General features: G+C 42.1%; 1 protein-coding gene across 4 annotated transcripts in view; it reads right to left on the reverse strand.

Annotated features, from left to right (window-relative positions):
- Window positions 1–25,379, reverse strand: part of scaper (S-phase cyclin A-associated protein in the ER) — a 339,292-nt gene that overhangs the window by 227,349 nt on the left and 86,564 nt on the right. For all 4 annotated transcript variants that reach the window (XM_085972324.1, XM_085972323.1, XM_085972325.1 and 1 more), the window contains 3 exons: window positions 21,132–21,400; window positions 17,403–17,615; window positions 938–1,111 (listed from right to left, as the gene is read on the reverse strand). In XM_085972324.1, the coding sequence (XP_085828450.1) occupies window positions 938–1,111; window positions 17,403–17,615; window positions 21,132–21,400 (656 nt within the window). The remainder of the gene's footprint in view (window positions 1–937; window positions 1,112–17,402; window positions 17,616–21,131; window positions 21,401–25,379) is intronic.

Consider the following 25,379-nt stretch of genomic DNA (forward strand, 5'->3'; position numbering starts at 1 on the left):
GTGGGTAAATGTATCACTTGGTGTGAAACGAAGCCACACAAGGTCGGGAAAGCTGCAGGTTTGATTCCTGGTCTTTGTTGAGATAGCTAATCTCAACTGGGCTAGCACTAGGGTCATTACAATTGGTCTCTGCCAACGTTCTTGTTCCTGATCACTATTCAGCAATGCCTGATGAAAAATGCCCATTTGGAGATGTCAGGCGTGACCGTGATATAATGCACAGTCAAACAGCCTACAGACACGCACTGTCTAGGTTATATAGTAAGAAGATACACTTAGGTGAGGTACTGGAGGGTTACCAACATAAGCGGAACTGTACCTTAGCATCTTCAGGGAAAAGAAAAGTGAGTTAAACGAAAACCTAAAAATTGCGCACGTATTAATACAGGTTGACTATCCCTTATCCGAAAACCTTGGGACCAGCTGTGCTTCGGTTTTCGGAAATTTTCGGATTTCAGAAGGTATTATTTCAGACTGGGAAACTCTGAACATTAAATTAATTTGGTAATTAGTATTTGTATTTAATATAAATTTTAAAAGTTCAGGCTACCTCTTGCGACTGTTCCGTGTCTCATTCCCCTTCCTGCTTCTCTGTGCTGCCGCTCAGTCTGTTTACAGCTCCCCCTGCTCCATATCTGAATTAGCGGGGGTCTGGGGCTCGACTGCCACCGCCAGTTGTGGGAAAGCCCGATATCGGCTGACTCCTATGCTAAGCTGGCCCGCAAATCAGGTCAGAAAAGCATCGGCCGCGTCGGGTCATGTTTGGCGCCACTCGGGTTTATGTCGTGCGCACGACTTACACTCTACAAAAAAACTTTCGGTTTTCAGAAGTGCGGATAAAGGATAGTCTACCTGTATATTGGAGGGGGGGAAAAATTACAACCAAGAGCGATGGAACTGCAATAGTTCCTTGGGGAGGCACCCAGGCCGTACTCACCGAGAACTCGCTGTCAGTGTCAGTCTCTAGGTTTATGTCATTGTTTTCCTCTGCCTGTATTTCTCTTGTTAATTGTTCTTCCTCAGCGATGGCATTAGCGATGGCTTCTTCATTTTCCTTTTCCAGACGATTCGCCAGCTCCTCTCCTTTGGCAAGAACTGCTGCCATAGATTGCTGAGGGGAAAACAAGTAAACATTTTGCAACAGGTTATGATAATGATCTAAAATAAATACATGAGTACCACATATCTGGAGGATGTTTGTTCTGAACTGTAACTCTTTAGTACTTGTATATTACTGTTACTAGATAAGACAAATATACAGCAACAAAAACTATTGCAACGAATGAAAAGTGCAATGTACACCCTACAATTTAATCTACAACACCCTTAACATAGTAAAATGTCCAAAGGTGCTTCACAGGAGTGTTAGAAAACAAAATTTGACACTGAGCCACATAAGGAGATATTAGGGCAGATGACTAAAAGCTTGGTCAAAGATGTAAGCTTTAAGGAACGTCTTAAAGGAGGAGAGGGGTAAAGAGGCAGAGAGGTTTAGGAAGGGAATTCCAGAGCTTAGGGCCTCGGCAGCTGAAGGCACGGCCACCAATGGTGGAGCGATTAAAATCGGGGATGCTCAAGCGGCCAGAATTGGAGGAGTGCGGATATCTCGGAGGGTTGTGGGGCTGAAGGAGATTAATCTAATAAACAATACATGAGCCAGTCACACTGCAGCAATCTAACTGTAGCTGTTCAATCAGAGTTGATCCCAAAAGATCAAACTGCAGACCATGTGCTTCCTAACCAAAAGACCCAAGTTTCAATCTCATAGACATGCATCACTCAAATTCAAACTCTGACTTGCTGCTTTTTAATTTTATGTATTTTTCTCCTGAGTTGTTGTGCTCAACACTAATGGAGCACTTTTCTACTCTTGGCACCCAGTACCAATGACTTCCAAGGCAAGTACAGCATCAAGAGTCAGAGTACAGCTCCCATCCTTTCCCTTTACTCAGTCCCAAACAATGCCTTCAAAATCCAAAATAGCCTCAGCTGTGTGACTTCACAGAGATCCACCCATGGTGATGCTCTTGTAGTGCAGTAATATCACGGGCACAATGCTCTAAATCATCAGCATCATGATACGTAGGAGCTGCCATTTATAAGAACCTACAGTCCTCTTGGGTTGGTAGATGTTGTTGTGTTAGGTAATAATGTATGACATGAATCAGTCATTCATGAAAGAAAGACTTATGAAATAATACTGAGCGGCCTACGGGTGGTGCTGTCCAGGGAGAGTATTAATACTCGGGCACAGGCCCATCTTGCGCAGGACATTCTTAACAGGAACTAGTGAAGGACACAACTAGACCGCCATGTTGTAAAACAGTTGATTAAAGCTTTGTTTAACGCTTAGACCAGGTGTCTAGTAGTTTTCTTACGTCAATGTATATTAGGTCAGGTTATACTGAATTTGCAGCCTCCAAAACTCAAAGCAGTACAAGTGTGCACGGGTTGAGTAACACAGCACATATTTGCACGAATGTCTGCAGTTGGTGCACCCATGTTCCAGAAGTAGCACTGCACGACCGAGGTGGCATTAATCGATAACCCGACAGATTATCTGGTATCACATGAAAGGACAGAACTCTAACAACACTGCAGCACTCGATTCCTCCAAGACAAACATGAATCTTAAAGATAGAATGTAGAAAGAGCAAACAGGTTCCAAAATAAATATGATGGGGATTAAGGGGAGTAAGTCTGACTTATGAAGAAGGGTGACAAATATATAAAACTGCCAGAAAAATAGTCTGTGTTCCTGAAATCCATACAGTCTAATCCAAGTTTCATGTGGAAAAATCACATTTTCCCCTGTTTAAAAATTGAGCATGAATCAATTTCATAATCTCAATAAATCAAAAAAATGTCCTTTTTGTGCTTTTCTTACATTAAAGGAGTCACTTTTTCCTATTAGATATAGAAGCTTGAAACATTCCAGCCTCGTGATGCAGAACTGGATTTAACAACTCAGTGATAGATTATGATATTTAACCCAAAAACAAGGAAAAGGTTTAATTCACTCCAGTGTAACTAGACAAAAGAACAGTTCTACTTTGTGCTTAATTCACAAGATTTTTTTTGCAGTATTTTCTTCCCTCTGGTTCTGAAAACATTACTTATCATAATCTACCACGACGAGTTGCTAAATCCAGGTCTGCATCACGAGGCTGGAATGTTTCCACGGTATAGTTCCACAGCACCTACAGCTCTACAGTAATCTGTCCAAGTGGTCTTACTTTATGTGTGAACTAAGACAGGGAGGATTCTGGTGGAGAGGGCATCACAGCCCAGCTTGATCCTCTTTTCACCCAATGCCTACACACGTGCATGTTCTGGGATCACTGGATACAGGTCAGTAGTGGGACCCTGGCTAGTTTTTGCCCTCCCCAGCCAAATAAATCACCCTCAATCATTCCCCCGACTGAAATTACAACAGAAAACGCTGGCAAAACTCGGCAGGCCAGGGCAGCATCCATGGAGAGAGAAACAGAGTCAACGTTTCAGGTCGAAGACCTTTCATCAGAACTGGAAAAAAGCAGGAAATGGAAAGCGGGTTTAGGGGCCGGGAAAAGGGGGAGAGGGATGAAAGAACAAAAAGAAAGGTCAGTGATAGGATAGAAAGTAGGAGAGATAAGGAGACATTGAGAGACATTAAGAGATATTCAAGGCAAGAGGAGGTGATAATGGGACAGGTTAAGAAACAAAGGATGGCTCTAGATGGGGTGTGAATTGCGCTGGCAGAATGAAGGACTGAGTTAGCACAGAGCAGGAATGACACTTGGAACCTATGAGTCAATAGCTTAGTGCTACAACTCTGGGTAGCTTTATCCACTATGTCATTAGGGAGTTAGTTACAAGATTTTTATCATAACCAACACATTACTACTCCGATTATTATTTGGGAAGTGAGCAATCTTCCATTTAAAAAAAAATGTCCAAGCTAAACCTAGGCACGACAATTTACCAGTGACTGCATTTGGTCCAGTGGACAGTAGATGAAATTTGAAACCAACACGCTCGCTCTATAGAGCGAGTCACTTAAAAAAAAAAAAAAATCCACGCTATTAAAAAAGTAGTTTTTGTTGTAGAGGAGCACAGTTTTGTCAATAGGTTAGTAAAGCGAAATGGTGAAATATATGAAACTGTCCTGTCATACTATGCCTGATTAATCTGTAAAAAAACAAAAACCAACAAGGCAATTACAGATTTTGCCCACCAAAACTTAAGTTCTGCATGGAGAGAGCATTTTGAGCTGTATAACACAAGGATGAAGTTCTGAAAGTTAGAAGCCTGCCACTGGCAGTGGGAGAAATTGGAGATGCTGAACTAAGAGCATCATATAAGAAGCAAGTGACACAACGTTCAAGCATATTGGAACAAGTGTGGCATTTCTTTTAGTATACTGGTACAGTGTCAGCTTTGCTCAGTTGGTTGCTGCACGCTCATCTTTTCAGTCAGAAATTCAAGACCCACCATCAGGATTTGAGCACATAATCTCGGCTAACACTTCAATGTAGCAACTGAGGGAGTTCTGCATTGTCAGAGGAATCATTTTTCAGATGAGGCGTTAAGACCCAACTGGCTGGTTGGGATGGGCATAAAACCACCCCATGCCACTACTGAAAGAGCAGCAAGTACTCATTGAGAGAGACATATGTTGGCGAGGATAACCAACACCACTGAAACAGATTAACTAGTCATTCATCTCATTGCACCTCAAAAGTAATTCATTAGATGTGAAATGTCTTGGGGCATCTTGAGGACATATGTGCACGCAGATTCTTTCTTTCTTACCAATATACTAAGTAAGTCCAGTGAACAATAATGACGTTTGTCAATTTCCAGCTCTGGTACAGACAAAAGTGAAAGTGGGAAGAAACAACTCAATAATTTAAGATATTTAAATTTTATTTTACAACAGAGATCAATAAAGATACTGCTTACTTAGTGTAATTCTATCTTTAATACAATTTGGTACTGACAACAATTTAAGTCCTCCTTTTCTTCCATAATCTGCAGACTTTTATAATGCAGTCTTGGCATCACCTCATCACTACTTGAAAGATCTTGTCTTTTCCCAACCTTGCTGGTGTTATGCACAATGACACTTGACCCTTTAACTAGGTTTTTCAATTTAAAAAAACCTTTCCCTGATTTCTAGTGATGTAATTGGAAAGAAAACAGATTTAAGAGCAATATGCATCAAAAACATGCTTTACAGATATCTAACCTCACTGAAGAAAGTTAAGTGCTTTCAAATTGATAGTGTGACTCTCATAATTAGGCTTCTTCAGTTTCTAACTATACAAAAAGGAAAAAGTAATTGAAGGGCTTGACAACTTGATTTCAATGCTGCTGATCTGGGGGGCGGGTGGGATGGGATGGTGGGGGAGCATGGCAGAATGAGAAAAATTAGCCAAGGCCACACTCCTAATTGGTGTTCAATGACCACAGCTGCAATACACCAATGTGGACACTGGCTACGGACAGGATCAAGTTCAGCTGACTGATACCCTCCATAGATGAATACTAACACTCGCTGCCTAGCCTCATACATGAAGCATAGCCACACAGATGAGGTACTGGAGTGCTGCTGGTGGCTTCAGAACCATAGCCCTAGCCGATGTCAGCACCAATACGAGACATGAGGAGTAAAGGACAGCAAATTGGATGGAAGCACACATGGTAGCTTTCAATATTTGTATCACCATTCTTTTATTGTTTAATCATATGTGGTATATTAATCATTACATACTTCTACATTTTGCAACACCAATAGTCTTTGGAACAATGGAATTTTATATTGTACACAAGTAAACTTAATTTGTTGGGTAAAATCGGATTCTCATAACTTTCAGATAATGTCAGTTCTGCACGGTTTAAAATTGATCATTCTATTTGTGTTATCTTAAACTCTGAACTCTTGCTGTCAACAGTAACCTTGTGTGAGTGCCCTGATTGCCAACATTGTTTACATAGACCTAGATCCTTTAATCAATTGGTGTTTTGACCAAACAGCCAAGAGATGACAGACATGTTCCTTTGCCTAATTGTGTGAATGGTGCCCACCCAATATGCAGATATGTTGGGAAGTAGAAGGAGTGTGCCTCTTGTTAAAGATGACACCAGGTTGCCATATTGCACAAATGGTTCAAAGTTAACTCTTTAAGCCCTCATCCATACCTTTGTTACCTCTAGACTTGACTATTCCAACGCACTCCTGGCTGGCCTCCCACATTCTACCCTATGTAAACTTGAGGTCATCCAAAACTCGGCTGCCCGTGTCCTAAGCCCCGTTCACCCATCACTCCTGTGCTCGCTGACCTACAGAGGCTCCCGGTTAAGCAACACCTCGATTTTAAAATTCTCATCGTTTTCAAATCCCTCCATGGTCTTACCCCTCGCTACCCACCACCACCCCGAGATATCTGCACTCCTCTAATTCTGCCCTCCTAAGCATCCCTGATTTTAATCACTCAACCATTGGTGGCCACGCCTTCAGCTGCCAAGGCCCTAAGCTCTGGAATTCCCTCCCTAAACCTCTCCACCTCTCTTTCCTCCTTTAAGACACTCCTTAAAACCTACCTCTTTGACCAAGCTTTTGGTCATCTGCCCTAATTTCGCCTTACGTGGCTCGGTGTCAACATTTTTTTGTCTTATAACACTCCTGTGAAATGCCTTGGGACGTTTTACTACGTTAAAGGCGCTATATAAATACAAGTTGTTGTTGTTGTTATGGGAGAATTTTACAGCACATCAAAAATACACTTGGTTTGTAACATTTTAGGCCTCCACACAAAATTGTGAACTTTTCAAAAACAAAAAAATTATCTATTTTCCCCATAGCTGTAGGAAGCTGTCAGTCTTCCCTTCCTCCTTCAATCTACAGGCTTTGAAAGCTCAAGCTTAGCATCACGTAATCACTAGTTCCCAATTTACATCATCCAATCTCCTATTTTCAACCTTGGCGGTGTCCTCCACTATCTTGGCCCTTCACGCAAGTTTCTTGATTAAAAAAAACAAGCATAACTGAACAGATTTGAATCGTCACTACAAAGACCTGAATCTCCCGTCCGTCTTTCGGATGCGACGTTAAACCAAGGTCCCATCTGCTCTCTCGGGTGGACGTAAAAGATCCCATGGCATTATTTCAAAGAAGAGCGGGGGGTGTTATCCCTGGTATTCTGGCCAATATTTATCCCTCAATCAACATCACTAAAACAGATTACCTGGTCATGATCACAAGTTGGCGGAGTACAGCTAGACTGCATACGTTGATTCAACTGAGACAAGACGAAATGAGACAAGGCCCATCACTTCAATCCTGAGCACATGGTCAAAGGGACAAATCACAGATCATGTACAAACAGTACACACAGTTCTACTGGAATCACATATTAACTGCGCAAAGAAGCTCTCTTGAAAAGTGAATGGGAAGAAGCCAAGAAAGCAGCAGGGAGAGATCAGGAAAAGAGGCCATTTTAAATATGAGCATTAGATCCACATATTATATTCCAGATAACTTAAAAAGTTATAATCAGGTATATATTTTGACAGAATTTTCTATCAGACCACAAAGCCAATCTTCTATCAAAGCAAATTTTATGGAAACATCAATGGATCTGTTCATGACATACACTGCCCTCGGGTTTTGTTTTAGTTGTTTTAGCAATTTGACTTATAGGAATGTTCCCACGATAGACTGAAAGTCAGATACATTACATTCAGTAAATAGTCGCAATGTGTTTCAACAGAAATCCAAAAGTTTTTCCACAGCAAATGCAGGATGATCTCATCACTGATGGTGTTACAGGAATCTTCCCAAAGAAACTGTAAGTTGCAAGGACCACAGGGAAGAACAACTTAACCCAGTCTTTAATATGAGATGAGCAACTTTTCAACACATCTCTACTTATGTAATCCTATTGTATTTTTGCTCTTTAAAAAGTATGCTGGAATGAGTTACGTATTGCTGGCCGATAACTAACTTTTATGCTCACTATAGTGATATTTCCAATAAACAATGATAAACTAAGAGAAAAATGAGAATTTATTAGAAATATAAAAGGAATTTTTATTATAACTGTTCAAAATTGCATGTGTGTATTCTGAATGGAATTGGATGTGTAGCATTCAGTAAAGTTTGGCAGAAAATACAATCTCCTTTCATAATTGCCACACAAACTCTAAAGAAGTGGGAAAATTTCTGCTGTCCACTTCTAAATGGAGGAATCAGTTGTTTAATTTACCTCAGACAGGTTCATGAGAAGCGCGAAGGGAAGCAGGGTATCTGTGCTGACACGGGATACGCTTGCCTCGAGATGAATGAATCCATGCCCTGGATTAAAATTGAGCACACTCTCATTGAAGAATTCCGACACAAGTTTTATAATTTACAAACCTAGGTGAAGAGCCAAGGCACATAGGGCAGGACACCACCAAGGTAAAAGACAGTATGAAAGGAGATAAAGTAAATCAAAAGGTATTAAGTGATGCCAAGCTGTACAGGGATGGTAAGGAGTTGCACAACTTAGCGGTTCTGTGAAAGAATAAGTTAAGAGTAGGAGATAGTGTGCTGAGTCTTGATTTCAAGAGTGAGGATGCAAGGAGCAGAAGGAGCAATGACTTAAAAAAAGAACATTTGAGACTGAAGGAGAAAACGGTTGGAAGCTAGAGTTAAGAAAAAGGATCATCTTCTGAACTAAAAGCAGCTACTTATATGCTGGCCAGGAATGATTATTCCCTCACACTCCCTATGTTGTTAATCAATGTGCTAGGTCATGCCTGCATGTGAAATAATTACCGCAAATTAAAGCATCTTTTGCATTGCAGCTTGGGACTCGGAAGAATGGCTGAACTAGCTGCTCTTCCACTTTTCATTTTGTGATGTTCGACTGCAGTGTGAGGCCCAAGAGTCTGTTCGTGCGCAGGCTGGCTGTGACATTTGCATGCATGGAGTAGTGATGTCATGCCATCACTACAGAGATAATGGGAAAGTTTCTGAATAATGACATTGTGATATGCCACAGCAGCATGTTTACTAGTCCCAATAAGATCAGTGGCAACCAGGAAGAATGTGCCTATATCTCTATCAGTTTACATGGACAGACTCTTGGATTTCGGACTGCAGTCAAATATCACAGAATATTATTGAACATTTTTCTTATTGACTTTTGGGCAAAATGTACAGTGTGCTACAAGCTGATTGATGACTTCGTAATCAAACCAAAAAAATGATCAGCAGTTGTTTAAGAATGCCTTAAATATATTTTTCTCCTTTTTATGTTTGCCTTCACACCATAAATCATTTCAGCAACTGATCTGGGCAAGCAGCGTTGTGTGCAAGAGGAACCCAAAATAATTTGCTTGCTGGTTTTCTCATTTTCTGCTCACTTGATTTCCTGTTATCTCCACTCTTTCTCTTAACAGCTCAGCCAAGATAGGAAACTCACGGCAGTATGCAACCATCCACAGACTAACTTTGCCACAGAACAAAGGATTATGGTTTTTATTCATTCTCAAGATGTGGGATGGCAAGGCAAGCATTTCATGCTCAACCCTAGTTGCCCCGAGAAGGTGGTGACGGCCTTTTTGAACTTCCGAGTAGCGGTTTGATGTAACAGAGTGGCTTGCTAGGCCACTTCAGAAGGCAGTTAAGAGTCAACCACATTGGTGTGGGAATGGAGTCACATATAGGCCCAGACCGCCTCAGGGTGGCAGGTTTCCTTCCCTAAAGGACATTAGTGAGCCAGTTGGGTTTTTACAACAAATACCAGCTTATTATTTGCAGATTATTTTTTAAAACCGAATTCAAATGGTGGAATTTGAACTCATGTTCTCTAGATTATAAATCCAGGCCTCTGGATTACTAGTCCACTACAATACCGTACCCGATTTCCTAAAGACCGGCAAGAGACACAGCTGGCTATTGCATTTTTAATAGTTGCAGTAGTTTGTTTAAAATCATATAAAACCATAAACATAAATTCCTAGAGATGCAACTTTTTCCAGTTCTGATGAAAGGTCATCGAGCTGAAATGTTAACTCGTTTCTCTCTCCTGACCTGCTGAGCATTTCCAGCATTTTCTGTTTTTATTTCAGATTTCCAGCATCCGCAGTATTTTGCTTTTTTAACATAAATTCCTATCTTTGTCCGATTCCCTATCCTGTGTTCTGATGGACTTTCTTTCTCAGATACTGACTAAGCATGAAATGCTTGCCTTCCCACATCTTGAATTTTTCATTTCAATTCAATTCAATTCAAATCGCTTTATTGGCATGACAAGTTACATCTTATGTTGTAACACATTCTTATGAATATCTTTCCCAAAATGGTTTACCCAGCTCCTTGAGTATCATGAGCTCAATGACAGCTTACAATCATTTTTGTCATCAAGGGAAATATCCCATAACAAACATCTGAACAGGAGTAGGCCAGTCAGCCCCTCGCGCCTGTTCCACCATTCAATTTGATCATGGCTGAGCTGTACCTTAACTCTATCTACCCGCCTTAGTTCATATCCCACAATATCTTTGTCTAACAAAAATCTATCGATCTCAGTTTTGAAATTTGCAATTAACAGCTTTTTGGGTGAAGAGAGTTCCAGATTTCCACTGCCCTTTGTGTAAAGACGTGCTTCCTGATCAAACATCCACAAAGCTAGTGTTTTCTGGGATTCCAGGACTCCCTGCTTTTCTTTGAATAGTCCCTGGGATCTTCAACCTCCGTGTGAACCAAGGATTAGGCAAACAGGGCCTCAGTTTAACATCTCATCCAAGGCATGGCCCCTCTGATAATGCAGCACTCCATTAGTACTGCACTGACGTGTCAGCTTAGATTAAACTTAAACTTCCGATAAGGAACTAAGGCCTACTGACCCAGAAGTGAAAGTACTGCCAAATAAGCCAGGCTGATAACAAATTGTCAATTTTTTTTTTTTAAACCCGAGTAGTTAGTTACAAGAATTTAAAACTCTCTTAATACTCCCAATGTATCTTCCGCATTAATAAATCTGCAGATTATATACACATATATAAAAGGGAAAGGAGAGATAAAATAAGACTACTGGAAGCCATCTAACACACTTGGGGGAACAGTGCAACATTCATTTTTGGATCTCCTGAGTGGAAGCTAGCTAATTCCATTAATAGAAAAATTGAAGAAAAGGGAGAAAGTGTCTTCTGTCATCAGGGCAGCCGTCAGTCTGTCATGTGTGTCCACGGAAAGTCTAAACACAAAGCTTCTTATCTGAAGCGACCCAAAAGGTTTTTCTGCTTTCATAACAGAGCGAGCCCACAGCCTTTTTGATCCATGCTTCGGTAACAGTCTCGCATGACAATTAAATGGCAATTCATCTTTATATTTTAAACAGGCCTTCAGATTTTAGCACAGGTATTGACAAGCCCACTTTGAAGAGAGCTTGGGACAAAATTCTTGGCACTTAGCTCTCATTAACCCGTTAATTGACAAGCCTCTGAAGAACCAATTAATGTACAAAAGGTCCATGGAGCACAACAATTACAGACCTTAAAAGATACAAATCAACGACAAATGCGACACAATCATATTCAAAGGTTGCCATTTTATATTCAGCGCAGCTTCTATTTGACTTGGTCCTCAGCAACTTGGCTCAATTCAAAGTACGTTACAATAGTTCCGCAATAAAGTACATGAATCCTCTACAAGGCAATAAACCACCCCTGTCTGCTGAACAGAAGCCTGAAAATGAGGTGTTCTATTACCCAGGAGGCTTTCATTTTGCCAAGTGCCAGAGAACTTATAAATATTTTTTAAAAACTGTCTCCATCTTTTCCTGCAACTATCCCTTAATTTCTCTCCAACTAATTTTTTCCATTTCCCTGCTCCCTCGGTACTTGTAGAAACAGTTTAAAAATAAAATGTATTTGCCCCTCTGGCAATGGCGTGTGTGTCTGTCTCCATCTCTAACCCCACCACCACCCCCCCACCCCCCCCCCAAACCTCACAAGGTTGTGTTCCGGTTTTCTTTCCCTCTATATTCTTATAAGGGCACTATGCTAGAAACCCTTACAAGGGCTTTGCTTTCTCCCGAGTAGATGGGTGCCAGGCTGTTGAAAAGGGTAGGAATCTGTGGTGGGATTCCACTCTCCTGAAAATTAAATAAAACGCCCATAAGTGCTTCAATAAATAATTCACTCAGGTTTAGCATTATCACCAAGTAGTCCATCTGCTATTTTTCTGTGAACTCTTTGCAGATCACATAAAAACAATGGACGTCTTCGAAGGCTGATCTGCATGTTTCTGGCAGATGTCATTCGCGCTTGCTCAAAAGAGCAGGTTAAAATCGAAATTGTGGGAAGAGAGCGGGACCTCACCAGGTGAGTCCCCTCAGCGATTTTAAGTGCAGGGTAAAAAGGTCCCCTCAAAAGTCAGCAGGTGATTAGCTAGCACTGTGGATTCTGTCTTTTTAAACCCAAGGGTGACAATGCAACCTTTTAACCAATCAGGATACATTTGACATTTCTCAGGTTAATGACTTGGCGAGTGGCTCAATCAACAAAGAAAATGAGGCTTTGTTCTGATTGGTTATGTGATAAACAGCAACTTGAAATATATAAAATGGGTCTACACTGGTGCCTTTATCCTCAAGTCTTTAAGTATTTAGTGAGCATTTTTGTAATACATTTCTAACTTGTACAAGTATATTTTTATGTATTCGTGACAGTAAATTTGCCACTTTGTTAATTCAGGTGAAAGGCTGCAGTCAAAACAGGGGTACGGTAGCATAGTGGTTATGTTACTGGACTAGTAATCCAGAGGCCTGGACCAATGATCCCACCATGGCAGCTGGGGAATTTAAATTCAGTTAATTAAATAAATCTGGTACAAAAAGCTAATATCAGTAATGGTGACCATAAAACTACTGGAATGTCGTAAAAACCCATCTGGTTCACTAATGTCCTTTAAGGAAGGAAACCTGCCATCCTTACCCGGTCCGGCCTATATGTCACTCCAGGCCCACAGCAATGTGGTTGACTCTTAACTGCCCTCTGAAATGGCCCAGCAAGCCACTCAGTTGTTTCAAGGTGGCGGCTCACCACCGCCTTCTCAAAGACAATTAGGGATGGGCAATAAATGCTGGCCTTGCCAACGACGCCCACATCCCGTGATCGAATAAAAAACAACTATCTTTCTCTTTCAGGAATTTAATAGATTAGAGAATCATAGAAAGTTACAGCACGGAAGGAGGCCATTTCGGCCCAATGTGTCCGCGCCGGCCAACAAAGAGCTATCCAGCCTAATCCCACTTCCCAGCTCTTGGTCCGTAGCCCTGCAGGTTAGAGCATCCCAAGTGCACATCCAAGTACTTTTTAAATGTGGTTAGGGTTCCTGCCTCTACCACCCTTTCAGGCAGTGAGTTCCAGACCCCCACAACCCACTGGGTGAAGAAATTTCCCCTCAAATCCCCTCTAAACCTTCCACCAATTACTTTAAACCTGTGCCCCCTGGTTTTTGACTCCTCTGCTAAGGGAAATAGGTCCTTTCTATCCACTTTATCTAGGCCCCTCATAATTTTATACACCTCAATAAGGTCTCCCCTCAGCCTCCTCTGTTCCAAGGAAAACAGACCCAGCCTATCCAGTCTTTCCTCATAGCTAAGATTCTCTACTCCCGGCAACATCCTTGTAAATCTCCTCTGTACCCTCTAGTGCAATCACATATTTCCTGTAATGTGGTGACCAGAACTGCATGCAGGTTGCTGTGGGTTTCCAGCAGTTTCAATTATTACATCAGTTTACCAGTACTCATGTTTTTGTTTTTATTTTACCACTTTAACTTTTCTTAACTGAATACTTTCCCTAAACTGCTTTCAAATGGTGCGGTGTAATGGTGTCCATTCTTTGATGTCAATTATACCCTTCTCCTGTTCCTTTCCACTGTCTCCTATCTAATTCCTCCTACTTTTTCCCCTCTCTACACCAATGCAGGAATTTTAATTAAACACACTTTTACATTCTTGTCCTATTTTTGAGTTTGGTTTTGGGAGGGTGATCTATATATGCCATTCTCTCCCATTTATATTATTAATCTGGTATGCGCTCCATAGGCCTTTGGAGGTCACTGTGAAATGTGCATGTGTGGAGTGTTAAGGATATCATTACATACAAATGTCATGATATACAACTTCAGGTTGCTTAAATTCATTAATATAGATTGTGAATAGCTGAGGCCCCAGGACTGAACCTTGCGGCACCCCACTAGTTACAGCCTGCAACCTGAAAAAAGACCCGTTTATCCCCACTCTCTGTTTTCTGTCAGTTAATCAATCCTCTATCCATTCTACTATATTACTCCCAACCCCATGAGCCCTTATCTTGTGAAATAACCTTTTATGTGGCACCTTATTGAATGCCTTTTGGAAATCCAAATATACTATATCCACTGGTTCCCCTTTATCTACCCTGCTAGTTACATCTTCAAAAAACTCTAATAAATTTGTCAAACACGATTTCCCTTTCATAAAACCATGTTGGCTCTGCCTAATCATGTTATGATTTTCTAAGTATCCCGATACCACTTCCTTAACACTGGATTCCAGCATTTTCCCGATGACTGATGTCAGGCTAACTGGCCTGTAGTTCCCTGTTTTCTCTCTCCCTCCGTTCTTGAATAGCGGTGTTACATTTGCTACCTTCCAATCCGCTGGGACTGTTCTAGAATCTAGGGAATTTTGGAAGGTCAAAACCAGTATCTCTTCAGTCACCTCTTTTAGAACTCTAGGATGTAGGCCGTCAGGTCCAGTGGATTTGTTGGCTTTTAGTCCCATTAATTAAGTATTTTTTCCTCTACTTATATTAATTATGTTAAGTTCATCATCCTCATTAGACCCTTGGTTCCCCACCATTTTTGGTATTTTTTTGTGTCTTCTACTGTGAAGACAGATACAAAATATTTGTTTAATGTTTCTGCCATTTCTTTATTCCCCATAATAATTTTTCCTGTCTCAGCCTCTAAGGGACCAATATTTACTTTTGCTACTGTCTTCCTTTTTACATACTTGTAGAAGCTCTTACAATCTGTTTTTATATTTTTTGCTAGTTTTCTCTCATTCTATTTTTTCCCTTTTTTATCAATTTTTTGGTCATCCTTTGCTGGTTTCTGAAACTCTCCTAATCCTCAGGCTTACTACTATTCTTCGCAACATTATAAGCTTCTTCTTTCAATCTAATGCTATCCTTAACTTCTTTAGTTAGCCACGGATGGATCACTTTTCCTGTGGAGTTTTTGTTTCTTTGTTTCTCAGTGGAATGTATTTTGTTGAGAATTATGAAATATTTATTTAAATGCTAGTCACTACTTAGCTACCACCATACCTTTTAATCTATTTTTCCAACCTACTTTAGCCAACTCGCCCCGCATACCTATGTAATTGGCTTTATTTAAGTTTAAGGGGTAAAAATTTGGTTGATTAGTGCCTCCCGTTGGCGCCCTAAGAAGGCGCTAAAGGGACGCAAAGCAACTAGCGCCCAGGCGCGGCGATGTTTGCACCTCTCGTAAAATTGACCAGACATTTTGTGGCGGCGCTAAACACTACTGCCACGATCTCCTGCACCCGCAGATCGTGACATCAGTCAAGCGTGCAACCCCCCGAGCCGGATATTGAGTGGCGCCCCCTGCCACTAGCAACGACAGGTAGAAGGGAACATTTTGCAGTCGGGAAGGGACTGGTGGAGCGCTATTTAAAGGCGGCCGCTTCCTGCTTTTTTTTTTGTCGGTGACATTTTTGCACCACGCATTCCGAGAGAGAAAGAGACTTCTGGAGAGATTCAATGCTGTGTGAAGGAGTTTTGGGCACTTTGCAGCTTCATTTTGATTTGACCTTCCTTTCATCGATTTAGAAGAGACTATGGGGGCTGCACTCTGAGCTCTTTCCCTGGGTCTCTCCATTGTTCTTTCCAGCAGTATTGATGTACAGGTCTCTCCAGGCAGAGATTCAAGGCTGCAATGAGCAGGGTGTGGCTGGAGAACGAGATCGACCCTCCCCTTTAAGAACTGGCTGGCACCAGTCTGTCTGTGTTCCATTGCTGACTGACATCACCGGAGCTTTGTCAGTGCTCTGAATAGCGCCTTGCTCCTCGGCGTTAGCGCCTTAAGAGAGGTGTGTAGCGCCTAATTTAGCGCTCAAATCACCTCCAGAGGCGATAGAGGCCAAGTTTTCAGTCAGAGGCGATAATTAGCAATACAAGATCTAAAATAGCTTGTTCCCTGGTTGGCTCCATGACGTATTGTTCTAGGAAACTGTCCCGAATGCATTCCATGAACTTGTCCTCCAGACTACCTCTGCCAATTTGATTTGTCCAGTCTATGTGACGATTAAAGGCCCCCACAATTATTGCATTACCTTTGTTACAAGCTCCTACTATTGCTTGATTAATATTCTGTCCAACGGTATAGCTACTGTTAGGGAGCCTATATACTACTCCCACCAGTATTCTCTGTCCGTTGTTATTCCTTATCTCCACCCATACTGATTCTACTTCCTGATCTTCCAAACCGAGATCCTTTCTCTCTACTGTCCTTGTGTCATCCTTTATTATCAGGGTTACCCTCCACCCTCCTTTTCTCCTTTTCCATTCTGCCTGTCTTTTCGAAATGTCAAGTACCCTGGAACATTTAGTTCCCAACCTTGGTCACCTTGCAACCACGTCTCTGTAATAGCTATTAGATCAAACCCATTTATCTCTATTTGTGCCACTAGTTCGTCTATCTTGTTACGAATGCTTCGTGCATTCAGATAAAGAGCCTTTAATTTAATTTTTTTTACCATTATTCCCTGCTTTGACCTTATTCTCTGCTACCGTTAAACTCTTTGTCCCTTCCTATCACACTCTGCTTATTTTTACCCAAATCACGATTTCTAAATTTCCCCTCACCTGATCCGTCCCCCCTTTTTTAGTTTAAAGTCTTATCTACAGCCCTAGTTATTCGATTCGCCAGGACACTGGTCCCAGCCCAGTTTAAGTGGAGTCCGTCCTGGTGGAACAACTCCCTTTTTCCCCATTACTGGTGCCAGTGCCCCAAGAACTGAAACCCCTTCTTCCCACACCACTCTTTGAGCCACGCATTTAACTCACTGATCTGCTTGATTCTCTGCCAATTTGCAGAGCCCCGTCTCTCTCTCTCTCTCTCCCCCCCGTCTCGCTCTCTCTCTCAGCAGAACCTCATTCTTAGTCCTACCTATTTCGTTGGTTCCTACATGGACCACGACAACTGGACCATCCCCCCTCTCACTCCAAGTTCTTCTCCAGCCGCGAGGAGATATCCTTAACCCTGGCACCGGGCAGGCAACACAGCCTTCGGGACACTCTTTCAGTGCTATTCCATACAAGCAGCATTCTTCACTTAATCTTATACTACTTACGCTTGAAAGTTCATTGGAGAGGTCCACGTCAGGCTCCGGTCTGGGAGTTGGTTCTTGTACAGAAACGACAGGCGTCACTTCCACCTTCACATCCTCCGACAGGCAAGCTACATCTCTTTCACTCTCAATTATGTCTGTATCTTGCTGCCAAGACTTGTCTTGCAAAGGCACATTATCCAGCTGTACTGGATCCGCAGACATATTTGCTGTGTGCTAATGTAACATAATGCTTATTAACAAGATGTTTCAATGGCGCTGCAATTATTCAAAACACTGCTATTGATTAAAATACAAAGCTCTTTTGGCCCAACTCTCCCAAGTTAAAGCTGTACAAAGACAATTTGGATTTGCTTTCATTTAGATACTAATTAGATTAGAAGCACCTTGTAAGTGGGGAGATTCTGTTGCAGGCTATAAAAGAGAAGGCAGCTGTAGAGGAAAGTGCTTACATGTAAAATAATACCTTCATATTACAGAACCATTTATAGTTGAATTAGAACACCCTGGCTGTGGAATACACCCTATTTACATGGCAGGGTGGATTTCTAAGCACTGGTGGTAGCATACAATTAACCGCTGGTGCATAGTGTGGTCACGGACCTTTTCTGACAGCCGAGGAAGGTATAAACTGGCTAGATGAAGGAAAATCGCATACCACAGCTTGCATTTATGTAGCGCCTTGAGCATAAAACAGCCCAAAGCACTTCAGAAAGCAGAATCAAAACAAAATGGATGCTGAGCCAAAGGAGTGATTGGGAGGGGTAAGATCTGGGTTTTAAGGAGGGTGCTGAAGATGAAGAGGAGGTGGAGGGGTTTCAGAAGGGAATTCCAGGGTTTGGGCTGCTAATTACTGGGCAGAAGGAGTGCTCAGCCTCCCCTGCTCACAGCCAGCAAACCAATAACACCCTCTCTGTCACAGGAAACACTAGAGCTGGGGTGTCCAAACTGTGACCTACAGGTCACACGCTGCCCACGAAGCCTTGCAATCCAGCCTATGAAGCCCTGGGAGCTCCATCTTATACGTGCTTATTTGACAGATTGCCAGTTTGAATTTTTTGGGCCTGAGGGCTTGGCAAAGACTGTTCTCGGCGCTATTGCATAAATGTAAAATCAGAACACCAAAACAAAAATTAGAATTTACAAATTAATGGGAACATGGATTTAAACTTGACATGTGACCCCAATGCTCTATGGTATGCATCTAACTGGTCCAAGATGACAAAAAGCTGAATGCACAAACTTTAATGTTATCTTGAAAGTAACTGGTTAAATGGGAACTTTTCTTTTGCAGATGTATCCCGTTTATCGGGCTCTCACTGTACCAGAATTCCATGAATTAGAGGCTCAGTACTGTAATCGAAAGTTATAACAATAAACCTGAGGGTTAAAAGGTAACTGAGTGTGTTATAAGGCATAAAGTCTACAGCAATATTGCACACTCGAGAATACTTCTGAAATCTGACCAGTACCTTTATAGCCTGACAACTACAGTCAATATTACATTCAGTTCAAGAGTATTAAGAGTACAAACCTGCTTTGTGCTTTTCTGTAATCTATAACTGTTCAGATATCCATCGCTGAAGATTAACCACTGAATTAGCATGAAATAGTGCAATTGGGTGTTTTGTTAAATTTGAGCTCCTCCAGGTGAGGTATATCAGTGCTATAACACTTTCCATTTCGAGCACCCAGTGTCAGCATCATGTGCTCTCAGATCATTATTTTCTAACACATTCAAAATTTTAGCCCCAAGAGTGTAATACAATTAAAATCATTGTCACCCAACCATTCAGTAGCTAATGGTTGGGTGCCAACACGTGCACTAACCCTGGAAACAAACTGTCCTGTGAAGCAATTCACAGAGAAGGGGAAACTTTAAGAGCCAAGAATTTAAACATTCATAATACCCAACATAAAATGTCAATTTAATACAAATGTGTGGTCTCTTGGGCTCTTGAAACGTTCCCCATTTCTGAGTGAATTACTGATTTATGATATATACCAGACATAGAATTTCCCATCAGTGCAGGCTATTTCTTCATAAACCTGCAGTAATCGCATCACGGTCGACAATTCTTTTCTGTAAATGCCACCGCACATTAAGGACGTGAAGTGAACGGACAGATGAAGATGGGACAATGACTGAAATCAGAGAAAAGCTGCTGGCTCTGATGCAATTGAAACAATGCACAATATGTTCAGATACCAAGGACTTAGATGCACTGCCCAGTGTAAAACTGAGCTATACAGAGCAAGTAGTGGTGGTAAAATCCCTTCCCTGAAGGACTGTACTGAGCCCGGTGGTTTTTTTATTTTTAGGCATGGTCATTTTTATTGTGGTGCCAGCCTGGATACAAGGGATGCCTAACCAAAGGGAGAAATTAAATTGGGCAGGTGGAGAAACAGAATTTTTTTTTAAAAAGTCAATGAAATGTTTGAAATCCGTAACAGTGTAATTACGTCTCTAGGTAGGTCATTTTTTTTTGAACAAGTAACAAGGGTTACAACACTGTTGGAACTAAGAGCAATCTCACAAATATGTGAAAGATGAATGTTTCTGCAGTCAGCATTCAACTAGGAAACAGCCAATCCTACTTAAACTAGACTGATGTATCTGCTCATGCATTCCATTACACCCAAGTCATGTCTCCTTGCCTCGCCTCTCTCCTCCTGAAGGAGCATTTTGTTTCTGTCCACTTGTCTTCTCCACGCCCGTCTACTCACCAAGGTCCATTTTTCCCTCCTTCTGAGGCTCTTCGCTTTGCTTTCTGATCCAAAAGTTTATTTTTGCTTCTCTCCTCTCTAATCATACCACCAAATGAAACTTTGCATCTCTACTTCATAATACTGCTTTCCCCTACCACATGCTCCCCTGAGCCAGAGTCCAAATTTCTCTCTCCCTGAGGCTCCCCATTATGCTTCCAAAGCTGTCCTTCACAAATGTATCTTTGCTCCCTTTAAGCATTTGTTCCTGCTGCTGACTCTTCTGAACCTGGGCCCCAACTTCTCGCTTCCTTCATTTAATTCTGACTCCAACAGAAGGCAAGAAGTCAGAGTTTGTTTCATTAATTTTACCCGATTCTACATTCTCTACAGTTGATTATTCATTTAATTAATTAATTGCAATGCAGATTTCCCACCCATTCCTCCTTCTCCAAGGCCTCTTTTCATTTATTCCTTTGATACTAGCCTGTTTATTTAATTTAATTAATTAGCCAACTGTTCGACTTTAATTGCTTTGCAGACCTGACTCGTCACCAGAAGGAGTAATGTCATCACAGTTGCAAGCAATATGCGGATGACATATTGTAAACCAGTACAGACCTCGGCTGTACAGTGTGTGTGCAATGTCACAGGGGGTCAACTAGAATAAACAGAAAGTTATAACTTTCCGAACCTGAAAATTTGCCATTAAAAATTCAGTGTAATTACTGCAATTCACAATCACAGCACAACTGGAAAATTAAACCAATAACTTAGCCTTGAGGGGGAAATCAAGCACTTTAAAGAAGTGGTGCCTTTAAAGAAAATTGCATATTTACTTTACAACCATAATTCATTTAATTAGATGCTGTCACGATTACAGGAAAGCAAGTGCAATACAACTTGCTAAAATCGTGCTAATAATTAGCTGTCTCTAGCGTTTTTTAAAAGTTTTAACAGCTCACTGTCAACATGAAATATTGCTAAATATTACAATTTGTTTACTTTGATGTAGCTAGTACATACCTTAAGGCTGTCCACAGACGTGTCTTCATCCTGGTTGATTAACTTTTCTGGTGTATCTGCCACTCTCTCAGAACTGGGACTAGTTTCTTCAAATTCTATTTTTCCATTCTGCGAGACTGAGAGTCCATTCTCCTTATTACTGTCATCCTTAAGACTCAGGTACACAGTTCCTAAAGTCTTAGCACTGGCATTAGCAGCCATTGTGGCAGAACGCGATCGAGTAGCTCTTCCACGCTGCACCGTCTCCCATCCTTCCGTATCTTTCCTCTCTGTAGAAAAATGAACAAAGAGAACATGTTGGCCAAATGTAGTGTTAACCTATAGCTGTGTGATTGGAAAAAAAGTCAGCACCATAGAATGGCAAAGAGTAAGTTTGCACCCGTGAACATTATGAGTTCCCAGTCTCAGCTGTACAATGGACATAATTATCCAAATAAAGCTCATATATTTTATTCATGGAGATCAAACCAAAATCTCCATGGCATTTCTCAAGCTTACACTCTCGGCACAAGTTATCTAAAGAAAGGAGAAAAAATAATCAAGATATAGAAAAAAATTAAGACAATTGGTTCAAATTAAGAAAAGAATGACCCAAAGCGCTTTACAGGCAAGGAAGTACTTTTTGAAGTGCAGTCACTGTTGTAATGTAGGAAACAGCACAAACCGCCAAGCTGTTCCAGTTCATTCGCAACTCCCCAGGCAATGAAGCAGTCCGTGCCCGCATGCAGCAAGACCTGGGCGACGGTCAGGCTTGGGCTGATAAGTGGCAAGTAACATTCGTGCCACACAAGTGCCGGGCAATGACTAGCTCCAACAAGAGAGAGGCTAACCACCGCCGCTTGACATACAACGGCATTACCATCGCCGAATCCCCCACAATCAACATCCTGGGGGTTACCATTGATCAGAAACTTAACTGGACCAGCCACATAAATACTGTGGCCACAAGAGCAGGTCAGAGGCTGGGTATTCTGCGGCGAGTGTCTCACCTCCTGACTCCCCAAAGCCTTTCCACCATCTACAAGGCACAAGTAAGGAGTGTGATGGAATACTCTCCACTTGCCTGGATGAGTGCAGCTCCAACAACACCCAAGAAGCTCAACACCATCCAGGACAAAGCAGCCCACTTGATTGGCACCTCATCCGCCACCTTAAACAAGCATTCACTCCCTCCACCGCCGGCGTACCGTGGCTGCAGTGTGTACCAGCTACAAGATGCACTGCAGCAACTCGCCAAGGCTTCTTCGACAGCACCTCCCAAACCCGCGACCTCTACCACCTAAAAGGACAAGGGCAGCAGGCGCATGGGAACACCACCACCTCCAAGTTCCCCTCCAAGTCACACACCATCCTGACTTGGAAATATATCAGCGTTCCTTCATCATCGCTGGGTCAAAATCCTGGAACTCCCGCCCTAACTGCACAGTGGGAGTGCCTTCACCTCACGGACTATAGCGGTTCAAGAAAGCAGCTCACCACCACCTTCTCAAGGGCAATTAGGGATGAGCAATAAATGCTGGCCTTGCCAGCGGCGCCCACATCCCAGGAACGAAAAAAACCCAACAGCAATCTCATAATGACCAGATAATCTGTTTTAGTGATGTTGATTGAGGGGTAAATATTGGTTCGAACACTGGGGAGAACTCCCCTGCTCTTCTTTGAAATAGTGCCATAGGATCTTTTACATCCACCTGAGGGGGCAGACGGAGCCTTGTTTTAACAGCTCATTCAAAAGACGGCACCTTCAACAGTGCAGCACTCCCTCATTCCTGGCACTGGAGTGTCGGCCTAGATTTTTGTGCTGAAGTCTCTAGAGTGGGGACTTGAACCCACAACCTTCTGACTCAGAGGCGAGGGTGCTACCCACTGAACCACAGCTGACACTTATTAACCAATCTTTCTTCTTGTCTATGACTGTGTCAATCTGAAACTTTCTGGGAAGGCTTTGCTGACGACTCCATTGGTAAGTACACTCAGATAAAAAACATAAATTGACAATTAAATTGTTGTCGCTACTCAAACTTTGCTAATCTGAAAATTTGCCACTAAAAATTCAGTGCAATTGATTATTATTGAAAAAGGGGTAATTTACAAAAATGATATTGTTGAGCATTGCTAGCGACCAGTTAACTGGTCAACTCTCTGCTGGTCTAATGGGTAAAGGCGGCAGCAGCAAATGCAGCACCAGAAAATCCCAGTTCTGATTGTCAGCCAGGCAGAAGGTGGTAAACCTGACTGGCCTCATGGCTGGGGGAGTGGGGGCGAAGTGGAGGGCAGGATCAGGGGCGCGGCTGTGATGGTCGGCCTGATTAAATAGCTTGGTATTAAAGGGCAAGAATTGCAAGGCTTTACTTGAAGCCTCAACAGATACACATATGCAGGGTGCAGAATCAGGGCCAGAATGTCACAGTCCTATCTCTGACCGATGCTCACGTCTAACAAGGCGATGCACTGGCAGTGAAGCCTCGCAATTTTTCCCCTTAATTGTCTGGGCTTACATATGAAGGACAATCAATTGTGTTCAAGGAGTGCTCAGGGAACAAGAGTCAGTGCCTAAAGGGGACAAGGGAAGAAAAGTGTCAAAAATAAAATTAACTAGTTAGCATACCTAAATGACACAAATCATGCAGAAGTTTTAGTTCTGCAGCAGATTGTGCTATTTCTACAGCTGCTGCATCTATCAGAGATGTTAAACAAAAGAATATCAGTTTTCATCATCATCCACAAAGCTGGTCATTGCTCTCAAATATCAGAACCTCCGCTATGGTGGGCCTATAACTTTCCCAGCTTCCTTATATATTTATATATACAGTAGTCATGCACAAGCTATGCACAACTGTAGACATAGCAAATGTTTGTGACCTGCCAGCTTTCACCCAGTATGCACTATAAACACATGGAGACCACCCAATCTGAAGATGAAACTCATATCAGTATTAAGCATCTGTACAATATCAACACTGTGAGACCTTTAAATGAGGAACTTTCAAAATTGAAAGGTTTGCAACAGCCTGGAGGTAATAATGGAGGATGAATAACGCAGAGTCATTCTTGTGCACCCAAAAGCGACAACAGAGGCTGGAAGCAGGCCAACCTAAAGGTAGTGAGAAAAACAATTTCGAAAGACCACCGGAGGTAGACATTTGCACAAATGTTTCCACTACAGAACAAATGTATACGTTTTTGTTGAGCAGGCAGGAAAGCAGAGGATTTGAAGACTGCATTTGAGCATAGAAACATAGAAGATAGGTGCAGGAGTAGGCCATTCGGCCCCTTGAGCCTGCTCCGCCATTCAATGCGATCATTGCTGATCATCCAAATTCAGTACCCTGTCCCTGCTTTCTCCCCATATCCCTTGATCCCCTTAGCCTCAAGAAATATATCTAACTCCTTCTTGAATATATTTAATGAATTGGCCTCAACTGCCTTCTGTGGTAGAGAATTCCACAGGTTCACCACTCTCTGGGTGAAGAAATTCCTCCTCATGTCAGTCCTAAATGGCTTACCCCTTATCCTTAGACTGTGACCCCTGGTTCTGGACTCCCCTGCCATCGGGAACAGCCTTCCTGCATCTAGTCTGTCTAGTCCTGTTAGAATTTTATAAGTTTCAATGAGATCCCCTCTCATTCTTCTAAACTCTAGCCAATATAAGCCTAATCGACCCAATCTCTCCTCATATGTCATGCCTGCCATCCCAGGTATCAGTCTGGTGAATCTTCGCTGCACTCCCTCCATGGCAAGAACATCCTTTCTCAGATAAGGTGACCAAAACTGCACACAATACTCAAGGTGTGGTCTCACCAAGGCCCTGTACAACTGCAGCAAGACATCCTTGCGCCTGTGCTCGAATCCTCTCGCTATGAAGGCCAGCATACCATTTGCCTTCTTAACCGCCTGCTGCACCTGCATGCTTACCTTCAGCGACTTGGTGCACAAGGACACCCAGGTCTCATTGCACTTCCCCTTTTCCCAATCTATTGCCGGTCATATAATAATCTGCCTTCCTGTTTTTGCCACCAAAGTGGATAACCTCGCATTTATCCACATTATACTGCATCTGCCATGCATCTGCCCAATCGCCCAACCTGTCCAAATCATACTGGAGTTTCTCTGCATCCTCCTCACAGCACACACGCCCACCCAGCTTCGTGTCATCTGCAAACTTGGAGATATTACATCTAGTTCCCTCGTCTAGATCATTAATATATATTGTGAATAACTGGGGTCCTAGCACCGATCCCTGCGGTA

Source organism: Somniosus microcephalus, chromosome 32, assembly GCF_052327205.1.
Source record: "Somniosus microcephalus isolate GS21.2 chromosome 32, FLI_Smic_1.0, whole genome shotgun sequence".
NCBI lineage: Eukaryota > Metazoa > Chordata > Chondrichthyes > Squaliformes > Somniosidae > Somniosus > Somniosus microcephalus.